This window comes from Odocoileus virginianus, chromosome 7 (assembly GCF_023699985.2).
Source record: "Odocoileus virginianus isolate 20LAN1187 ecotype Illinois chromosome 7, Ovbor_1.2, whole genome shotgun sequence".
Taxonomy (NCBI): domain Eukaryota; kingdom Metazoa; phylum Chordata; class Mammalia; order Artiodactyla; family Cervidae; genus Odocoileus; species Odocoileus virginianus.
The window spans coordinates 38,636,627-38,654,059 of record NC_069680.1 but is presented as its reverse complement, the minus strand read 5'-3'; the positions used below and the strand labels follow the sequence as shown (position 1 = coordinate 38,654,059).

General features: G+C 35.3%; 1 protein-coding gene across 7 annotated transcripts in view; it reads right to left on the bottom strand.

Annotated features, from left to right (window-relative positions):
* Positions 1-17,433, bottom strand: part of PCDH15 (protocadherin related 15) — a 1,725,758-nt gene that overhangs the window by 495,258 nt on the left and 1,213,067 nt on the right. For all 7 annotated transcript variants that reach the window (XM_070470562.1, XM_070470566.1, XM_070470561.1 and 4 more), the window contains one exon: positions 7,080-7,240. In XM_070470562.1, the coding sequence (XP_070326663.1) occupies positions 7,080-7,240 (161 nt within the window). The remainder of the gene's footprint in view (positions 1-7,079; positions 7,241-17,433) is intronic.

Below are 17,433 nucleotides of genomic sequence, written 5' to 3'. Positions count from 1 at the left end.
AATGTATTGATGTGAACAGTGTTGATTATAGCATACATATTCAGTCTAAGGAGAACTGAGATTTTTCTGGAAACAATATTTGGATTATTTAATAATTTAAATGGAAAATAAGTGTTTAGCCAACTTGAATAGAATAATTTTATTTTTCATTAAACAAAGGCAAAAGTTATTCACTCCTCATTGTAATGAAAGGTTTTTATCATGATTTTTCTTCCTACATACATACTATTTTTACAAAATTAAAAAAAAATAATTATTTCAAATATTAAACTGGAAGATAGTGGAAAGAAAAAAGATGTAATGAGCTATAGAAATGTTTTTTAAATGATGAAGCTGAACTTGACATAAATGGCTGGCCAGAGTTAAAAGTGTACTTTACAAATTAAACTTTCATAATTAATAGCATATTTAAAGAAGTTGCCTTAAATAAAAAGTACCTACTTGAAAATATTATTAAGCATATATAATATATAGAAGCTTGTAGGTTTTTCACATCAACTATTAAGGACATCACATTTATTTAATTGTACTCATTTATGCAAAGTTCAACATGTGTTAAGATTAATATGACATAGTCCTTGTACCTTAAGCAAATTCTGTGAAACTGATATGAGATAAATATAGATAACTATAATGTGAGTCAAAAAAGAATTTTGAAGGAGTTCCATGACAGTCCAGTAGTTAGGACTCAGTGCTTTTACTGCTGTGATCCAAGTTCAATCCCTGGTCAGGGAACTAAAATCCTGAAAGCCAGATAGTGTGGCCAAAAAAAAAAAAAAAAAAAAGAGAGAGAGAGTTTCAAATGCTCTGGAGTATACAATAAGAAATTATATATTGGTGTTACTATTAGGAAATTCTTTTATGTAGAGAGTAGCATTTTGAGACATATCTTGGTAGTAGATAACATTCAACTGATGGTAATAGATAAAGGTCATTTCAAAGCATAGGTTCAAAAAGAGTATCAGGGAAGACATGATAAAAAATTAGATTATGTTGAAAGTGAAAAAGTGAAAGTTTTTCAGTAATGTCCAACTATTTGCAACCCCATAGACTATACAGCCCACAGAATTCTCCAGGCCAGAATACTGGAGTGGGTAGCCTTTCCCTTCTCCAGGGATCTTCCCGACCCAGGGGTCCAACCCAGGTCTCCCTCATTGCAGGCAGATTCTTTACCAGCTGAGCACAAGGGAAGACCAAGAATAGTGGAGTGGGTAGCCTATCCCTTCTCCAGTGGATCTTTCTGACTTAGGAAGATTATGTTGAGAGAACAGTAGTTTAGTTTCCTGGATTTGAGAATATATGTTTCTAAATAAAAGGAATAGATTGATAGAATTTAGGAAATCTCAAGGGCCAAATAAAGCAGTTTGCAATGAAAATTCATCTACTGAAAAGGCCAGAACTCTGCTTTGAGACACTAAAACTGGATCAATTTGAATTGTGAAATATAGTAAGGAGAACTACTTGGATATGGTTCCAAAGTCAAATGAGAATTAAGAGGGCTTGGAGTTATGCTGTTGGTAAATGCAGAACATACTATGGAAATAAAAGTGAAAAACAGTAGTTAAATGCATACTGGCTGGGAATAGAAGTCAAAGCTCTTTGTGTACCTACCAACTTTGGATTTAAAAGAAGAGATGTTAAGATGTCTGGATTGTTTCATGCTCTTAGATTGGAAGAATTAATATAGTTAAAATGGCCATAATACCCAAAGCAATCTATAGATTTAATGTGATCTCTATAAAATTACTCAAGACATTTTTCACAGAACAAAAATAAATAATCCTAAAATTAACATGAAACCACTGAAAGACCCAAAGCAATTAATAGGAAAAGGGACAAAGCAGGATTCATAACCCTCACAGACTTCAGACAATACTAAAAAGCTATAGTAATCAAAAAAGCATGGTATTGGCACAAAAACAGACATATGGGTCAATGGAACATAATAGAGAGAGCAGAAACAAACCCACACAACTATGGATAATTATCTTTGGAAAAGAAGGGAAGAATATACAATGGGGAGAGGCAGTCTCTTCAGCAAACAATGTTAAGAAAGTTGAACAGGCACAAATAAATCAATGGAATTAGAATACATGCTTACACCATATACAAAAATAAACTTAAAATGGCTTAGACTTAAATATTCTTAAGACAGAACACTATAAAGCTCCTAGAATAGAACACAGGCAAAACATTCTCTGACATAAATCTTACCAATTTTTTTTTTTTTTTAGGTCAGTCTCCCAAGGCAATAGAAATAAAAGCAAAACCAAATAAATGTGACCTAATTAAACTTGCAAGCTTCTTTACAGCATGAAAAACCATAAACAAAAGGAAAAAGTCTAAAGAATGGGAGAAAATATTTGTGAATGACATGACTAATTTCCAAAATATACAAACAGTTCATACAACTCAACAACAAAATACAAGCAACTCAACTAGGAAATGGACAGATGACTTACATAGACATTTCTCCAAAAAGACATCCAGATGGCCAATAGATGCATAAAAGGATGCTTATCATCACTAACTATTAGAGAAAGGCAAATCAAAGCTACAATGAGATACCACCTCACACTGTTCAGAAAGGGCATCATTAAAACGTCTACAAACAACAAACAAAGTGATTCCAAAAAGAAAGTAATTTACCAGTAAACAAGTCAATTATTATAATCATAGATGATTTTAAAAAAGGGAACAAAATACAAAATGACAGTGGCTTAAATTAGACAAATATATTCTATAATTCTACAAACATGCTACATTATAAAATTCATATGATTTGGATATGAGTGTTCCTAATTAAAGCTAGTAAAAGATGCATTGTGGGAATGGGCAAACTAAATAGAGGGGGTCAATTGTATGGTGAAGGATGACACTTAGACTTGTGGTGGCGACCACCCTGTGGTGTAAACAGATGCTGAACTCTAATGCTATACACCTGAAACCAGATATAATATAAAAAAGAAGGGTGTCTGTGAGTAACACAGCTTGGGGAGACTCTTGCAGCTTGCCAATTTGTGCCATTTTCAAATTTTTTTCATAAAAGAAAGACTGAATATAAGATAAGACAAGGCAAGATAAATTCTAGGATAACAGCTGTCCTTATTCCATTTCACACAGTCTTAGCAACCCACGCAAAACTTTGATTTGTGGGGTGCAGCGAATGTCGCTACGATTAAAGGACATGATGAGTGAGGGCAATAGTAGAAATGAGAACAGCATCAGAGATGACTTTGCCCCTCCAATTTGAACACAACAGATCCATTCCTATTCTCCCCTTGTCACCTCCTTTCACATCTGCCCCAACTGCTCAGTCACTGAATTACAGGCCTCCCCCACTGTACAAGGGCAGCCCACTCTGGTAGGAGAGCTCTATTACTGCCCACCTCACGACAAAGCTCTTAAAAAGTTTGAATTTAGATGTGAAATAGATTAGGGAGTCATACACTCCATACCATATTTGAAGTGGATCATAAATCCCAAACACTGGAGGGAGATGATTCAGGTTCACTAGGTTGAGGATCTGACATTTGAATTTTATAAAATGGAAATTTGGGAGTAGGCAACGTGATGTACTTCCTGAGTTTTCACAAGGTCTTGGTCAATTACTGCTTGACACACCCATATGCACATATTCACACATGCTTTTCTCTGCACTCAAGACTAGAATGCAAATGAGTGAAAATAAAGTTGCTTTAGAGAGCTACTTAAGTTTACTCAAGTTTTTCAACTTTTTCAGAAAGAAGACATTTAACTTTGGTTATGTAGGTGTTCTTAATATCGAAATACTCAGGTCATGCCAGAGAATGACTGGGTTGGGACATTGCCAGGAAACTTCTGCTCAGTTTCTTTTAATTTTTGTCAGCTTTTTAAGCACATTGCCACTCATCTCTCAACCAACACTTATTACTTGTATGAGTAGCCTCTTGTTAGCAATCCAAATAAACTTTCTGTCCTCAAGCCAACACCTAGCTGTACTCTCAAACTTTGCCATGAATTAGGCTGTGCTTATCCTACTTTTCCAAGGTTACCACCCATTTATTCTGAGCACTATGTTCTCTCCTTATTCAGATATTTGATAAGCTTCCAGGATTTCAGAAGAGACAAACAATGGTTCTCTCAGACACAGATGGTCCTTCTTCCTTTCTTACTCTTCTTTCAAGGAGGTTTTTTTTTTTTTTTCTTCCATTTATTTTTATTAGTTGGAGGCTAATTACTTTACAACATTGCAGTGGTTTTTGTCATACATTGAAATGAATTAGCCATGGATTTACATGCATTCCCCATCCCGGTCCCCCCTCCCAACTCCCTCTCCACCCGATCCCTCTGGATCTTCCCAGTGCACCAGGCCCGAGCACTTGTCTCATGCATCCAACCTGGGCTGGTGATCTGTTTCACCCTAGATAATATACATGTTTCGATGCTGTTCTCTTGAAACATCCCACCCTCGCCTTCTCCCACAGAGTCCACAAGTCTGTTTTATACATCTGAGTCTCTTTTTCTGTTTTGCATATAGGGTTATTGTTACCATCTTTCTAAATTCCATATATATGTGTTAGTATACTGTAATAGTCTTTATCTTTCTGGCTTACTTCGCTCTGTATAATGGGCTCCAGTTTCATCCATCTCATTAGAACTGATTCAAATGAATTCTTTTTAATGGCTGAGTAATATTCCATGGTGTATATGTACCACAGCTTCCTCATCCATTTGTCTGCTGATGGGCATCTAGGTTGCTTCCATGTCCTGGCTATTATAAACAGTGCTGCGATGAACATTGGGGTGCAAGTGTCTCTTTCAGATCTGGTTTCCTCCGTGTGTATGCCCCGAAGTGGGATTGCTGGGTAATATGGCAGTTCTATTTCGAGCTTTTTAAGATATCTCCACACTGTTTTCCATAGTGGCTGTACTAATTTGCATTCCCACTAACAGTGTAAGAGGGTTCCCTTTTCTCCACACCCTCTCCAGCATTTATTGCTTGTAGACTTTTGGATAGCAGCCATCCTGACTGGCGTGTAATGGTACCTCATTGTGGTTTTGATTTGCATTTCTCTGATAATGAGTGATGTTGAGCATCTTTTCATGTGTTTGTTAGCCATCTATATGTCTTTCTTGGAGAAATGTCTGTTGAGTTCTTTGGCCCATTTTTTGATTGGGTCATTTATTTTTCTGGAATTGAGCTGGAGGAGTTGCTTGTATATTTTTGAGATTAATCCTTTGTCTGTTGCTTCGTTTGCTATTATTTTCTCCCAATCTGAGGGCTTGCTCATAGTTTCCTTTGCTTATAGTTTCCTTTGTTGTGCAAAAGCTTTTAAGTTTCACTAGGTCCCATTTGTTTATTTTTGCTTTTGTTTCTAAAATTCTGGGATGTGGGTCATAGAGGATCCTGCTGTGCTTCATGTCGGAGAGTGTTTTGCCTATGTTCTCCTCTAGGAGTTTGATAGTTTCTGGTCTTACATTTAGATCTTTAATCCATTTTGAGTTTATTTTTGTGTATGGTGTTAGAAAGTGTTCTAGTTTCATTCTTTTACAGGTGGTTGACCAGTTTTCCCAGCACCACTTGTTAAAGAGGTTGTCTTTTTTCCATTGTATATCCTTGCCTCCTTTGTCGAAGATAAGGTGACCATAGGTTCGTGGATTTATCTCTGGGCTTTCTATTCTGTTCCATTGATCTATATTTCTGTCTTTGTGCCAGTACCATACTGTCTTGATGACTGTGGCTTTGTAGTATAGTCTGAAGTCAGGCAGGTTGATTCCTCCAGTTCCATTCTTCTTTCTCAAGACTACTTTGGCTATTCGAGGATTTTTGTATTTCCATACAAATTGTGAAATTATTTGTTCTAGTTCTGTGAAAAATACCGTCGGTATCTTGATAGGGAGTGCATTGAATATATAGATTGCTTTGGGTAGTATAGCCATTTTGACAATATTGATTCTTCCAATCCATGAACACAGTATATTTCTCCATCTGTTTGTGTCCTCTTTGATTTCTTTCATCAGTGTTTTATAGTTTTCTATGCATAGGTTTTTTGTTTCTTTAGGTAGATATACTCCTAAGTATTTTATTCTTTTTGTTGCAGTGGTGAATGGTATTGTTTCCTTAATTTCTCTTTCTGTTTTCTCATTGTTAGTGTATAGGAATGCAAGAGATTTCTGTGTGTTAATTTTATATCCTGCAACTTTACTGTATTCGTTGATTAGCTCTAGTAATTTTCTGGTAGAGTCTTTAGGGTTTTCTATGTAGAGGATCATGTCATCTGCAAACAGCGAGAGTTTCACTTTTTCTTTTCCTATCTGGATTCCTTTCACTTCTTTTTCTTCCCTGATTGCTGTGGCCAACACTTCCAAAACTATGTTGAATAGGAGTGGTGAGAGTGGGCACCCTTGTCTTGTTCCTGATTTCAGGGGAAATGCTTTCAATTTTTCACCATTGAGGGTGATGCTTGCTGTGGGTTTGTCATATATAGCTTTTATTATGTTGAGGTATGTTCCTTCTATTCCTGCTTTCTGGAGAGTTTTTATCATAAATGGATGTTGAATTTTGTCAAAGGCTTTTTCTGCATCTATTGAGATAATCATATGGTTTTTATCTTTCAATTTGTTAATGTGGTGTATTACATTGATTGATTTGTGGATATTAAAGAATCCTTGCATTCCTGGGATAAAGCCCACTTGGTCATTTTGTATGATTTTTTTAATATGTTGTTGGATTCTGTTTGCTAGAATTTTGTTAAGGATTTTTGCATGTATGTTCATCAGTGATATTGGCCTGTAGTTTTCTTTTTTTGTGGCATCTTTGTCTGGTTTTGGAATTAGGGTGATGGTGGCCTCATAGAATGAGTTTGGAAGTTTACCTTCTTCTGCAATTTTCTGGAAGAGTTTGAGTAAGATAGGTGTTAGCTCTTCTCTAAATTTTTCTTTCAAGGAGTTTTTAAATAAATGTTTTTGTTGATGAACATTGAAAATAAACTCAAATTATACAATGAAAATTTGATATATTAACAAACACATACAAATATTTAAATTATAATAGAGTTGTGATAGAGGGGCAAAGGGGAAAAAAAAAATGTACTAACGTCTCTATCCAAAACTCTGCCTGTGCTGTTCAGGAAAAGCATTTGTTTGACAGGATCCAACAATACCCAGTAATCCACGTTGTCCTTTAAAGAGAGTTCTATGGTTGGGTCTGGTCCTCCAGCAGTCCCTTTGATCAGCATGTTATCCACCAGAATTGTACCTGCAAACCAAAGAAAGTTATTTGAAAATACGTTCTACATGTATGCATTCTTCAATAAGGTTCATAAACTCACACCCTGGCTGACTTGCAAATCTGTTTCAAAGCAGAAGATATTCAATTTTTTATCTGGCATGATATAGAAAATGCTCTGTTTCAAAAAGGCAAAAAAAAAAAAAAAAAAAAACTTTTAATGCTCTTTGTAAGTGATATTTTGAGAAGATGAGGTGCAACGCAGAGATTCAAACACTTGGTGAGTTTCACCATCTATTTCTTGTTTCTTTTTAAGAGCATCAGTGTGTTCCCCTCCCTGTCCATCACTTCTCACAGGAGTTATCACTGGATTTTATCCTGAACAAAAGAAAAACCCTATAATAACAGAGGCTGATACTTCAGTTCACTCAGTAAGACTTCTGATATGAAAAAAGATATCCTGAAAGTAAGAGAAAGGAAGAAAAAGGAAGAGATAAAGAAGTAGCAGAGACTCCCGTGGTGAGAACTACTTCTTTTCTCTTTTATCTTACAGCAAATCCATGTAACATAAATCTTAATGTGAAAGACAAAACTAATGTGCAGATACACAGAGAAGCTGTTCTTCTTTAAGGCATATCTGGAGTACTCAGCTAGAACAACATACTATTTTAATGTCACATTTCAATGCTTGCTTTCTTATTATTCTTTCAGTGGGCTGAATTTTAGACATTTGGTGAATAAAAGAGTAGATTTCTAGTCTCTCCTACTCTTGTAAAAGAGTCCATATATTTTATAAGTTGAACACAAACAGCACTGATGCAATTCAAAACCCCCTTTTACCCTCAAACAGCTCAAACAGATCCCTTTGACAAACAATAATGCAATATAACTTATAGCAATCATTTTCAGCTGATCCATTTTTTTAAACTTACGGCATAAAGAAGAGTTGTGACTATGCAAATAAAAATGTACCCTCCTAAGGACATTTGAATAAATGGGCTTTATTTAGAGAATTCACTGCTTTAGGATAGTATATGAGAATACATAGAAAATCTATAAATTTGAATCTAGCTCAAAGAACACTAATACAAAATGTATTTGCTGCATTTCCTTAAGGCACAAAATTGGCCTAAATGTTATGTCATTGCATAATTATAAACAAAAGGGAGAGTCTCTTGAAGATTTTTCTTAGAAAGTTAATGATAGTAATAATAACAATAATAATCTATAATGTTTATCATGTTATTACCAATGAGCTTTATTTCACTAAGGAATGCTGAAAGGTACCATTCTTCTTTTACAATGATATATCTAAATAATATTTAAAGACTCCAATACTTAGGCTACCTGATGAGAAGAGTTGACTCATCAGAAAAGACCCTGATGCTGGGAAAGATTGAAAGTGGGAGGAAAAGGGGACAGAGGATGAGATGGTTGGATGGCATCACCAATGCAATGGACATGAGTTTAAGTAGGCTCTGGGAGTTGGTGATGGACAGGGAAGCCTGGAGTGCTGAAGTCCATGGGGTTGCAGAGTTGGACACCACTGAGTGACTGAACTGAACTGAATTGAACTGAATATTTAAATACACACACACACACACACACACACACACACTTTTCTAAATGGCATATTATTTACTTTTACTTTTGCACATATTAGTGCACATACATTTAAATACATGAGTGAAACTGATCGGTCTTTTTTTTCTAAACTGAACTGGCAAATATATAATCTACAGATAGTCAAAAGCACAGATCAGACAATGGTGGCATTTTCTTGTCTACAAATATGTTCTGTGCCTGAGTATATACTCTTTTACAAATGCTTCATATCACTAACCTTTGAAAAATTATTCAGTCTGTGTTTTCAATATGTAATTAACAAATTAAATAGGATTCTATTTCCTGACTAGAAAAATAAATGTATAATAAGTACATCAATTAAAAATTAACATTTATGCCTTGATTCAACAACACATAATAGAGCATTAACAGTTCTTTCTCTAGTATACATATATGCTATGAGGGACACAAAGAGAGGGCATAATAAAGCATGGTTAAAATCATAAGAAAGGAATTAACTTAGTTTGACAGTCATATCATAGAGGTGAAGAAAGCAGAGCTTGGAACTGACAGAGATAGAATCCAATCTTGGATTCACCATATACTAGCCATGTGAAAGTGGATAGATTACTTAACTCCACTCACCTTCAGTTTCCCTCCTCTACAAAACCGAAATGGGTAAAATAGAAGAGGTAGTTTTTTATTATGACACCTCATGCATGTACTTGGAAAAAAAATTGTGCACTAATATTGAAAGCACTAACAAAATCTAAAACAACCCCAACAAAAATACTAACATGGTTAAATATTTAATGATATTTTCTCCAAGCACCATAGTCAATTTTTCAGCCTTAAATACTGGGGTTTATGCTTCTTCCTTCAAGTAGTTATTGAGATTCATTTGCTTCTAAATGAACTTCTTGGTGGCTTGGTGATAGAGAATCTGCCTGCCAATGCAGGAGACCGGGGTTTGATCCCTGGGTCAGGAAGATCCCCTGGAGAAGGAATTAGCAACCCACTCCAATATTCTTGCCTGGGAAATCCTGTGGACAGAAAACCCTGGTAAGCTGTAGTCCATGGGATCGCAAAAGAGTCAGACACGATTTAGTGACTAAACAACAAAATGCTTCCAACTACAAACTTTTTTCAACGAAATTGAAAAATCTGATCCAGCACTTAAGCTTTCTTCATTAATCTACTGTTTTTAACTTGGAAAAATAATTTCACAGCTTCTTCATCTGTACCCATACCTTCTTCCTTATTAGCATAGTATCAATCATAGCCACCAATGTAAACCCTAGTTGCATTAAATAAAGGTGCTGCAGTAGGTTTTCAGCTTTTGTATTAAGATCCTCTTACATAGCTATTTATTTTTAACTATGATAAAATTGTGCCCAGAATATATAAAAACAGAAATATACTGTAAAATAACTTATGAATCAATAAGACTGCCTCCTTATACCAGCTCCATTCCCCTACTTACAAGGTGTATAAGGTAATTTGCTTCAAAGAGGAGGCTGTTAGGTTGGTCTGGGGACGAAGTGAGATAATGCATGTGAAGTACTGATTGCAGTCCTTGGTACAGAAAAAAAAAAAAAAAAACCTGAAAAATGTGAATTATGATTATTGCTGTTAATGTTGTTAACTCCATCTTGGAAGAGAAAAGAGAAAGCCTTTGAAACTAAAGCAAAATGACTTATTTTATGTTCCAGAAGTTTTTATAAACCAAATCTACATTTCATGCTACAAAGTTAAGATAGGTGTGGCAAGTTGTCTGGAGAATTTACATGGGCTCAAAAGATTTGAATGCAAAATATCCACTCTGGGAAGTTAGAAGGAAGGGAGAAAATGTTCACTGTAGAGAAAATTATAAAGATAACTCCTTGACTCCGGTGAATGGCAGTCCATCCAGGGATTGATAGGTGAGCCATCCAGGCCTGCTCACTTGAGAGTGACTCACTCTTTCCATTTAGTAACATTAGACAGTTTTGATTTTTCTCAAAGAAGCTAAAATTAGATTTCAGGACAAGAAAAGGATCTTATTCAACAACTTCATACTCATAGTGATCTTTTGAATGAATACCTTTTACTCATCCCCGGCATATGTTTGGTTCTACTAGGGACTAAACACACACATATACACATATACTATAATGTATATGTATATATACATATATATTATATACATATACATATACATATAGATATATACATATACATATATATATACATATATATACATATATATAATATACATAATATGTATATTATAGGGACTTAAGTCATAATTGGATATTTAATATTTTCCTGAAAATTGTGTTTGCTTCTTGAACTAGGCAGTTATAACACAAGTGTGTTAGTCTATAAATATGTTGTGGAGGTGGCAGTGGCGAGAGGGGTTTGTTGCCTTTCTAATTAACCTAATTCAAAGATGCTGAAAGAGTAAGTTCTACAGGGAGAGAATGTAATTGACTGTTTGGGCTCATTCCAAACATTAAAATAAGAAAATCACTCTGTGCACAGAATTCAGTACTTGCCATTAAACAGTTAATTATGCAAAGGTGTATAATAATATGAACTGCACAAAATCTCTCACAACAATCTTTCTCTAGTTAAAGTCAGCTGGAAAGATGTTCAACTGCAACATACAGTCACGAGCAGTGGATGCTTTTCCTTGCATTTACCCCTTGTAAATGAAACCATAAACAAAGTTCCCAAATGTGCATTATTTAATTAAAATAAATTTTTTTTAAAAAGCTGAAATTGTAGCTAATACATAGTTTTTCAGTGAGGTTAATCAGTAAGCATGACCACTGTATAGTTGTTTGTTTATTGAGTAAAATCTAGATTCCAATATTACCCAGCTAAACAAAACTCTTCTCATGCTCAAATCCTCATCTTTGCCAAAAATTTCCTGGACTTTCCTAGACTATTTTCCTACTTTGATTTTTCATACTTCTTAATTTACAATTATATAAATTGTAAACACATTTATAATGTGTAAACACATTTTAGTTAAGCATATGTTCATATCATATCTAGATAACTAATTGGTAAAAGGAAGGAAATATATGTGTACCCTGCAACTTCATAAAGAAACTGTCAACATTGATTGGACTGTGTTTCAATGTTAGGAATATATTAATTACACACAATGTTTGCTAACAATGGAAAATGATATCAATTAAATAAACAGTGATTAAAACAAAAAAAAAAGACTAAACATATACTGCTTTGCAAAACTATGTTGGTTTTTAAAAATTATTTTATTTACTTCAAAAGAACAAACATTTACAAAATGGACAGCTTTGTTCAAGTGTACTTCACTCATATTACTTAAGTAATAATACCTTTTCTTTAATCATATTTTCCTTCATGATACATGATAGGTGATATATCAAGTATGACAAAGACATACAACTATAACACTTTAAGAATAAAGGGATTGTTTCCCTCCTATTCTTTACTTTGCTCTTAGAAATTGATATAAGTATCTTGACATTTAGATAATTGTTAGCATTTCTATTCTGTTGTAAATAGAGTAATAAGTAAATGCACACATGTTATGCACTTTGATGTAGAACGCATGCTTATTTATTCAACTAGAAATAGGATGATAGAATTTTAGAACTTGAAGAAGACCTACCATCTCTTCTATAAGTGTATATTATATATTTATGATATATATGATGCATACACACACACACACACACACACACACATACATGGAAAATGAAGCAAATCATCTGGTATCTCCAAATTTCCCCAAGCACTAAAATTACCTGACCAAGGTGGTGTGGATAATAAATGCATTGTTATTGTTGTTCAGTCACTAAGTTGTGTCTGACTCTTTGAGACCCCATGGACTGCAGCATACCAGGCTTCCCCATCCTTCACTATCTCCCAAAGTTTGCTCAGACTCATGTCCACTGAGTCGGTGATGCCATCCAACCATCACATCGTTTATCACCCCCTTCTCCTCCTACCCTCAATCTTTCCTTGCATCAGGGTCTGTTCCAATGATTTGGCTCTTCACATCAGGTGACCAAAGTATTGAAGTATATCTAAGACCAAATTCCAGGTTACTAATTCATAGTTTAGATCTCCTCTCCCTATATCTTGCTATCATCTCAGAAATACACAAACATTTTAATTTAAATATGAAAGTATAGAAACTTTGTTAGCTTTGTTTTGAGTTCATAGGAAAGACAGACAAAATCCAGTTGAGTTGTAACCTCATTATTTGGAGTTTTGTGTCCAAAATTTGTTGATGACATTTAAAGGGGAAAAGTGGAAACAGCTCTAAAGTCAAAGAATAGTATAAATTATACTATAAATAGCATAAAGTATAGGGAGAATTGTACAATATAATTATCAACTACCTGACCTTAGAACTAATTTTCCCCAAATTATATCTGTAAGGATAGAGGAGCCTGGCAAGCTTCAGTCTATGGAGTTGCAAAAAAAGAGTTGGACACAACTGAGTGACTAACACTTTCACTTCCCTAGCTATAGGAATAGTCTCTGACCTTATAGCTAACAACGCATAAAAGAGGATAGTTGACATTAAGGATAGCTCAATAAAACTTCAGGTCAGACTTGGAGTACTAGTTTAAGAAATGAACATACTAACCTAGCATCCCTTGGGACAGGGACTACATTGTACCTCTCCTTTCCACTGTGCAGAGGAAGCATTCTGAACAAACAAACAAGCTGGATTCTGAGCTTAGAGAAGCTAAAATGGCTCCATGGTAGACAGACTCTTAAGGTACGCCCGTGATACTTGTCTCCTGGTGAAATGGAGAAGGACACTATGGTCCTTCCCTTCATGTCCTCTGCCTGCCTTTTTGTCTGTGGGAAATCGTCAGCCAAAGAACAAGCTTAATCAGAGAAATAAGCACACAGAAACAAAGGAAAACAGTCAAAGGAATCAAATATTAATAATGTAGTTATTAAGCATAGTCAAGGAGCTCTGGCTCCTTCTCATAGGCTATAGATAATATTTTGAGCCACATCCTATGACTTGTCTTATAGATACTGAGACCCCCCCACCAGGTGAAAGAAGTTAACTGTAGCCATGACATAAGCCACCGTGATTTCAAGAACTGGCATCAAGAAATGGAAACAAAATGACCCTGAAACTGTACCTACAACAATCAAGATGGTGCTGGCCAGACCACTGAAGACCAGTTTTTAAGATGACTGTCAGAGTTGACTGTGCTGTTTCTGCTTGTAGCCCCTTCCCTTCATCTACAGAAACCTTTGCTCACTTATTGTCAGTGGAGGGAGTCAGCCTTTGGACAGGCACCCACTATCCCCTACACCACAACCCCCCACCCCCCACCCCCCAATTCCCAGCATCTAAAATAAAGCAAACTTTCCTCCTTTCCATCAACCTGGCCTCTTTTTTATTTTTTTGGCTTTTCAGCAGTGAGCAGACAGATCCTACCCTCATTAACACTGGATTTATGTGATTCCCTTCTCCTGAGTGTGTGTGGGACCTGTGACTTGCTTCTAACTGAAAGAATATGGTAAAAGTTATGGGAAGTCATATTTACACATATAATATGTGGCTATGTTACATGAGATTCTAGTGACTATCTTGTTGAGCCTTTCTCTCTTTCCCTTGCTGGCTTTGATAAAATAGCTATCATGTTGGGAAGCCCACATGGTAAGGAGCTATGACAGCCTTTAGGAGCTGTGGGTAGTCAACTGACAGGCAGTCAGACACAGAACACTTCAGTCCTACAACCACAGGAAGGTGATTTTGTCAAGCCTGAGTTACCTCAGAAGCAAACACTTCCCTAGCTAATCAGGTCTTAGTTGAGGCTACAGCCTTGGCAACAGCTTGATTACAGTCTTGTGAGGCCATGAGTAGAGGACAGGACTATGCTATGCCTGGACTCCAGGCCTAAAGAAACTGTGAAATGATAGATGTATGCTGTTGTAAAACTCTGTTTCAATACACCTAACACAGCCCTAAAGGGAAAAGATCTAACTTCAAAATCTTGGACTCACTACTTACTACATCTACAATCTTAGGTAAGTCCCTCAGATTCTTATAATCAGCAATATGCATTGCTATGAAAAATAAAGTAATGGATGTAAGTAAAGGCACATAGTTACTCAATAAATATTACTTTTCATCTCACTCTCACTGGGATGGGAGTTTGTATAGATTGAAGTATATAAAGTTATTATCCATCTTATTTCATTAAATTAGAAACACTAGCCACATATTTTATAATTTAATATCACTTTGTAAAAACTGAGATAGAAGAAGCACATAACATACACAAAAGCCAACAGAAAAATAGGAGAATACTGTGCATACACAAAACGGAAAATAAAAGGGGGGGCAATAATTTATTCACACTATCACTGAAAATTTATCATAAATCAAAGGCCCCTTCTTCCTGGTGTAAATAAGAGTGAAGAAGATAGCACACAAGGAGTCCATATTACTGACATCAAAGTGTTTATCAATATGCATTTACTCTATCAGCTGAGCTAACTGATAAAATATAAACTTTTAGTGAATTATACTACATCCAATTCACAGGTATATGAAAATAAAGAAGGTTGTTACTCTCAAAATACAGCAAGATCCTATTTTCAAACAGTCAAAATGATACAGTTGAAATAAAGAAACAGGCCATGTTGTATATATGTATATATATTAAATATGATTATAAAAAAGCAGATTAAAAAAATGAACCAGACCACATATATGTCTCACCATTGGAAAGACTATAAACTCTAAAAGGGAAGTTGCTGTTCTCTCTACCTTAAGAAATCTTTTCTCTCAGGTTTAAACCAATCCCCAAACAACTTTATTGAGTGACCCCATAAAGGTTCCCTGCTCTCAAAGCTGATGAAAAATGACATTTATCTAATAAAAGCACATTCAAGACAGAATGTCCGTTATATGACATGGCTGTGTCAATAAATGAAAAATACATGCTTCACAGAAAAATTCTCAAAAGAGTAGCTCATAATCCTTTTGCCACACCTCACCTTACATATTTTTGAGAAATATTACTCAATATTAAATTTATCCTATTGCTAAATTCTATGTTCCGATCAGAAAAAGCTATCTGTGCATATAAATATGCGAGTGAGTATGTGCACAATCATTTTCCTCAAACCTCAGAGATATATTGTTTTCCCTCCATGTTTGGCTCTCTTTGTTTTATACACACACACATATACACACATGCCTTCTGATATGCATGAGCAAGAATTTCTCTACCATCTGAAACCTAAGAATAAAATTATTGGGTGAAAGAAAGAGATGATAAAATTTAGTAACTCTTTCTGGTGCACATGGAGCCCATAGTAGGAGTATATTTCTAACAGAGACTCCTGGACAGATACAAAATGCATGTTGCTATACTAAGTACTAATTCTTAGAGTAAGGTCTACTCTACTCATTAATGTTTGTTTCTAGGACTTTAATCTTTGTATAACCGTTTTTTATTTTTATTTTTTTTGATAGTCTCATCCAGTCCCATCTAAACTCTTGAGCCATGACTCCCAAATTTAAATCTCCAGTCCCAGAAAGACACAAGACCCGCTCTTTTATCACCTTCTGCTCTGTACTCTAATATCACTTTTTCAATGAAGGCTTTTCCAAACACTCTATTTAATGATCTAACATACCATATACAGTCATATAATTTATATTTTCCCACTCCCTCCAGCACACATTTCTCCCCCTCCCCTGCAGATTAATTCCTGTGTAATCCATTAGGAATTGCAGTTCTCATAAGTAATGCATTTATTTTAAGCTTGTAGACATTTTGAAAATTGTGGAAGGACAAAAGGCAATGGTACTAAGTTTGGAATGTGTTCGGTGTCTATTGCAGAAACAATTTGTAGGCTAGTGACTAAAAAGTCAAAGCAGGCATTTTAGGATAATATTTTTATTTTCAGGGAGATAGGGAGCCACGAGAAAGTTTTAAGCTGACATATTTTAGAAGGGTAACTTTAGCCATTATGTTGAATATGGACTGAGGCAGAGGAAGGTCTGAAACAGGAAGATTATTTGTAATTTTATTGCAGTATTCTGTTCAAGAGATAACAGTGACATAGAACAAGTTGATAACAATAAAGGTAGTAAAGAATAAAGGCCCAATGTGGGTATATTCTATATATAATAATATTTCCTCATAAACTGGATATTGAACATGACAGACTGTGAGTCAACAATGACTAATAAAAATTTGTCCTGGAAAAATTGTAAAGATGGAATTTCCTTTATCTAATGTGAGAAAGACACCATGAGGAACAGGCACAGAAGTGTGTGGAAAGATCCAGATCTTTCATTTTGATCAGATCTGTTTCATTTGCTTATTAGACATATGAGTGGAAATGTGGAAGAGGCAGTTAGGATGTATGTTTTTGGCCCAGAAAAGAGGAAAAAGAGATCTGGACTGAAGATTTAAATATGAGAGTCATGAGACAAGAGTTTAGATGGGACTTGGTGAGATGAAAAAAAAAGTTAAACAAAGATGAATATTTCTCCCCCGGTCTTTATAGTTGTACACGAGCAGCTGTTTTACATAGTCTAGTCCAGTATTCATGGGCTCATCTGGGCATCTACCATAGAGCTAGCAATCAGAGAGATCTGTCCTAGACTTTCCATCCTAAAGGAA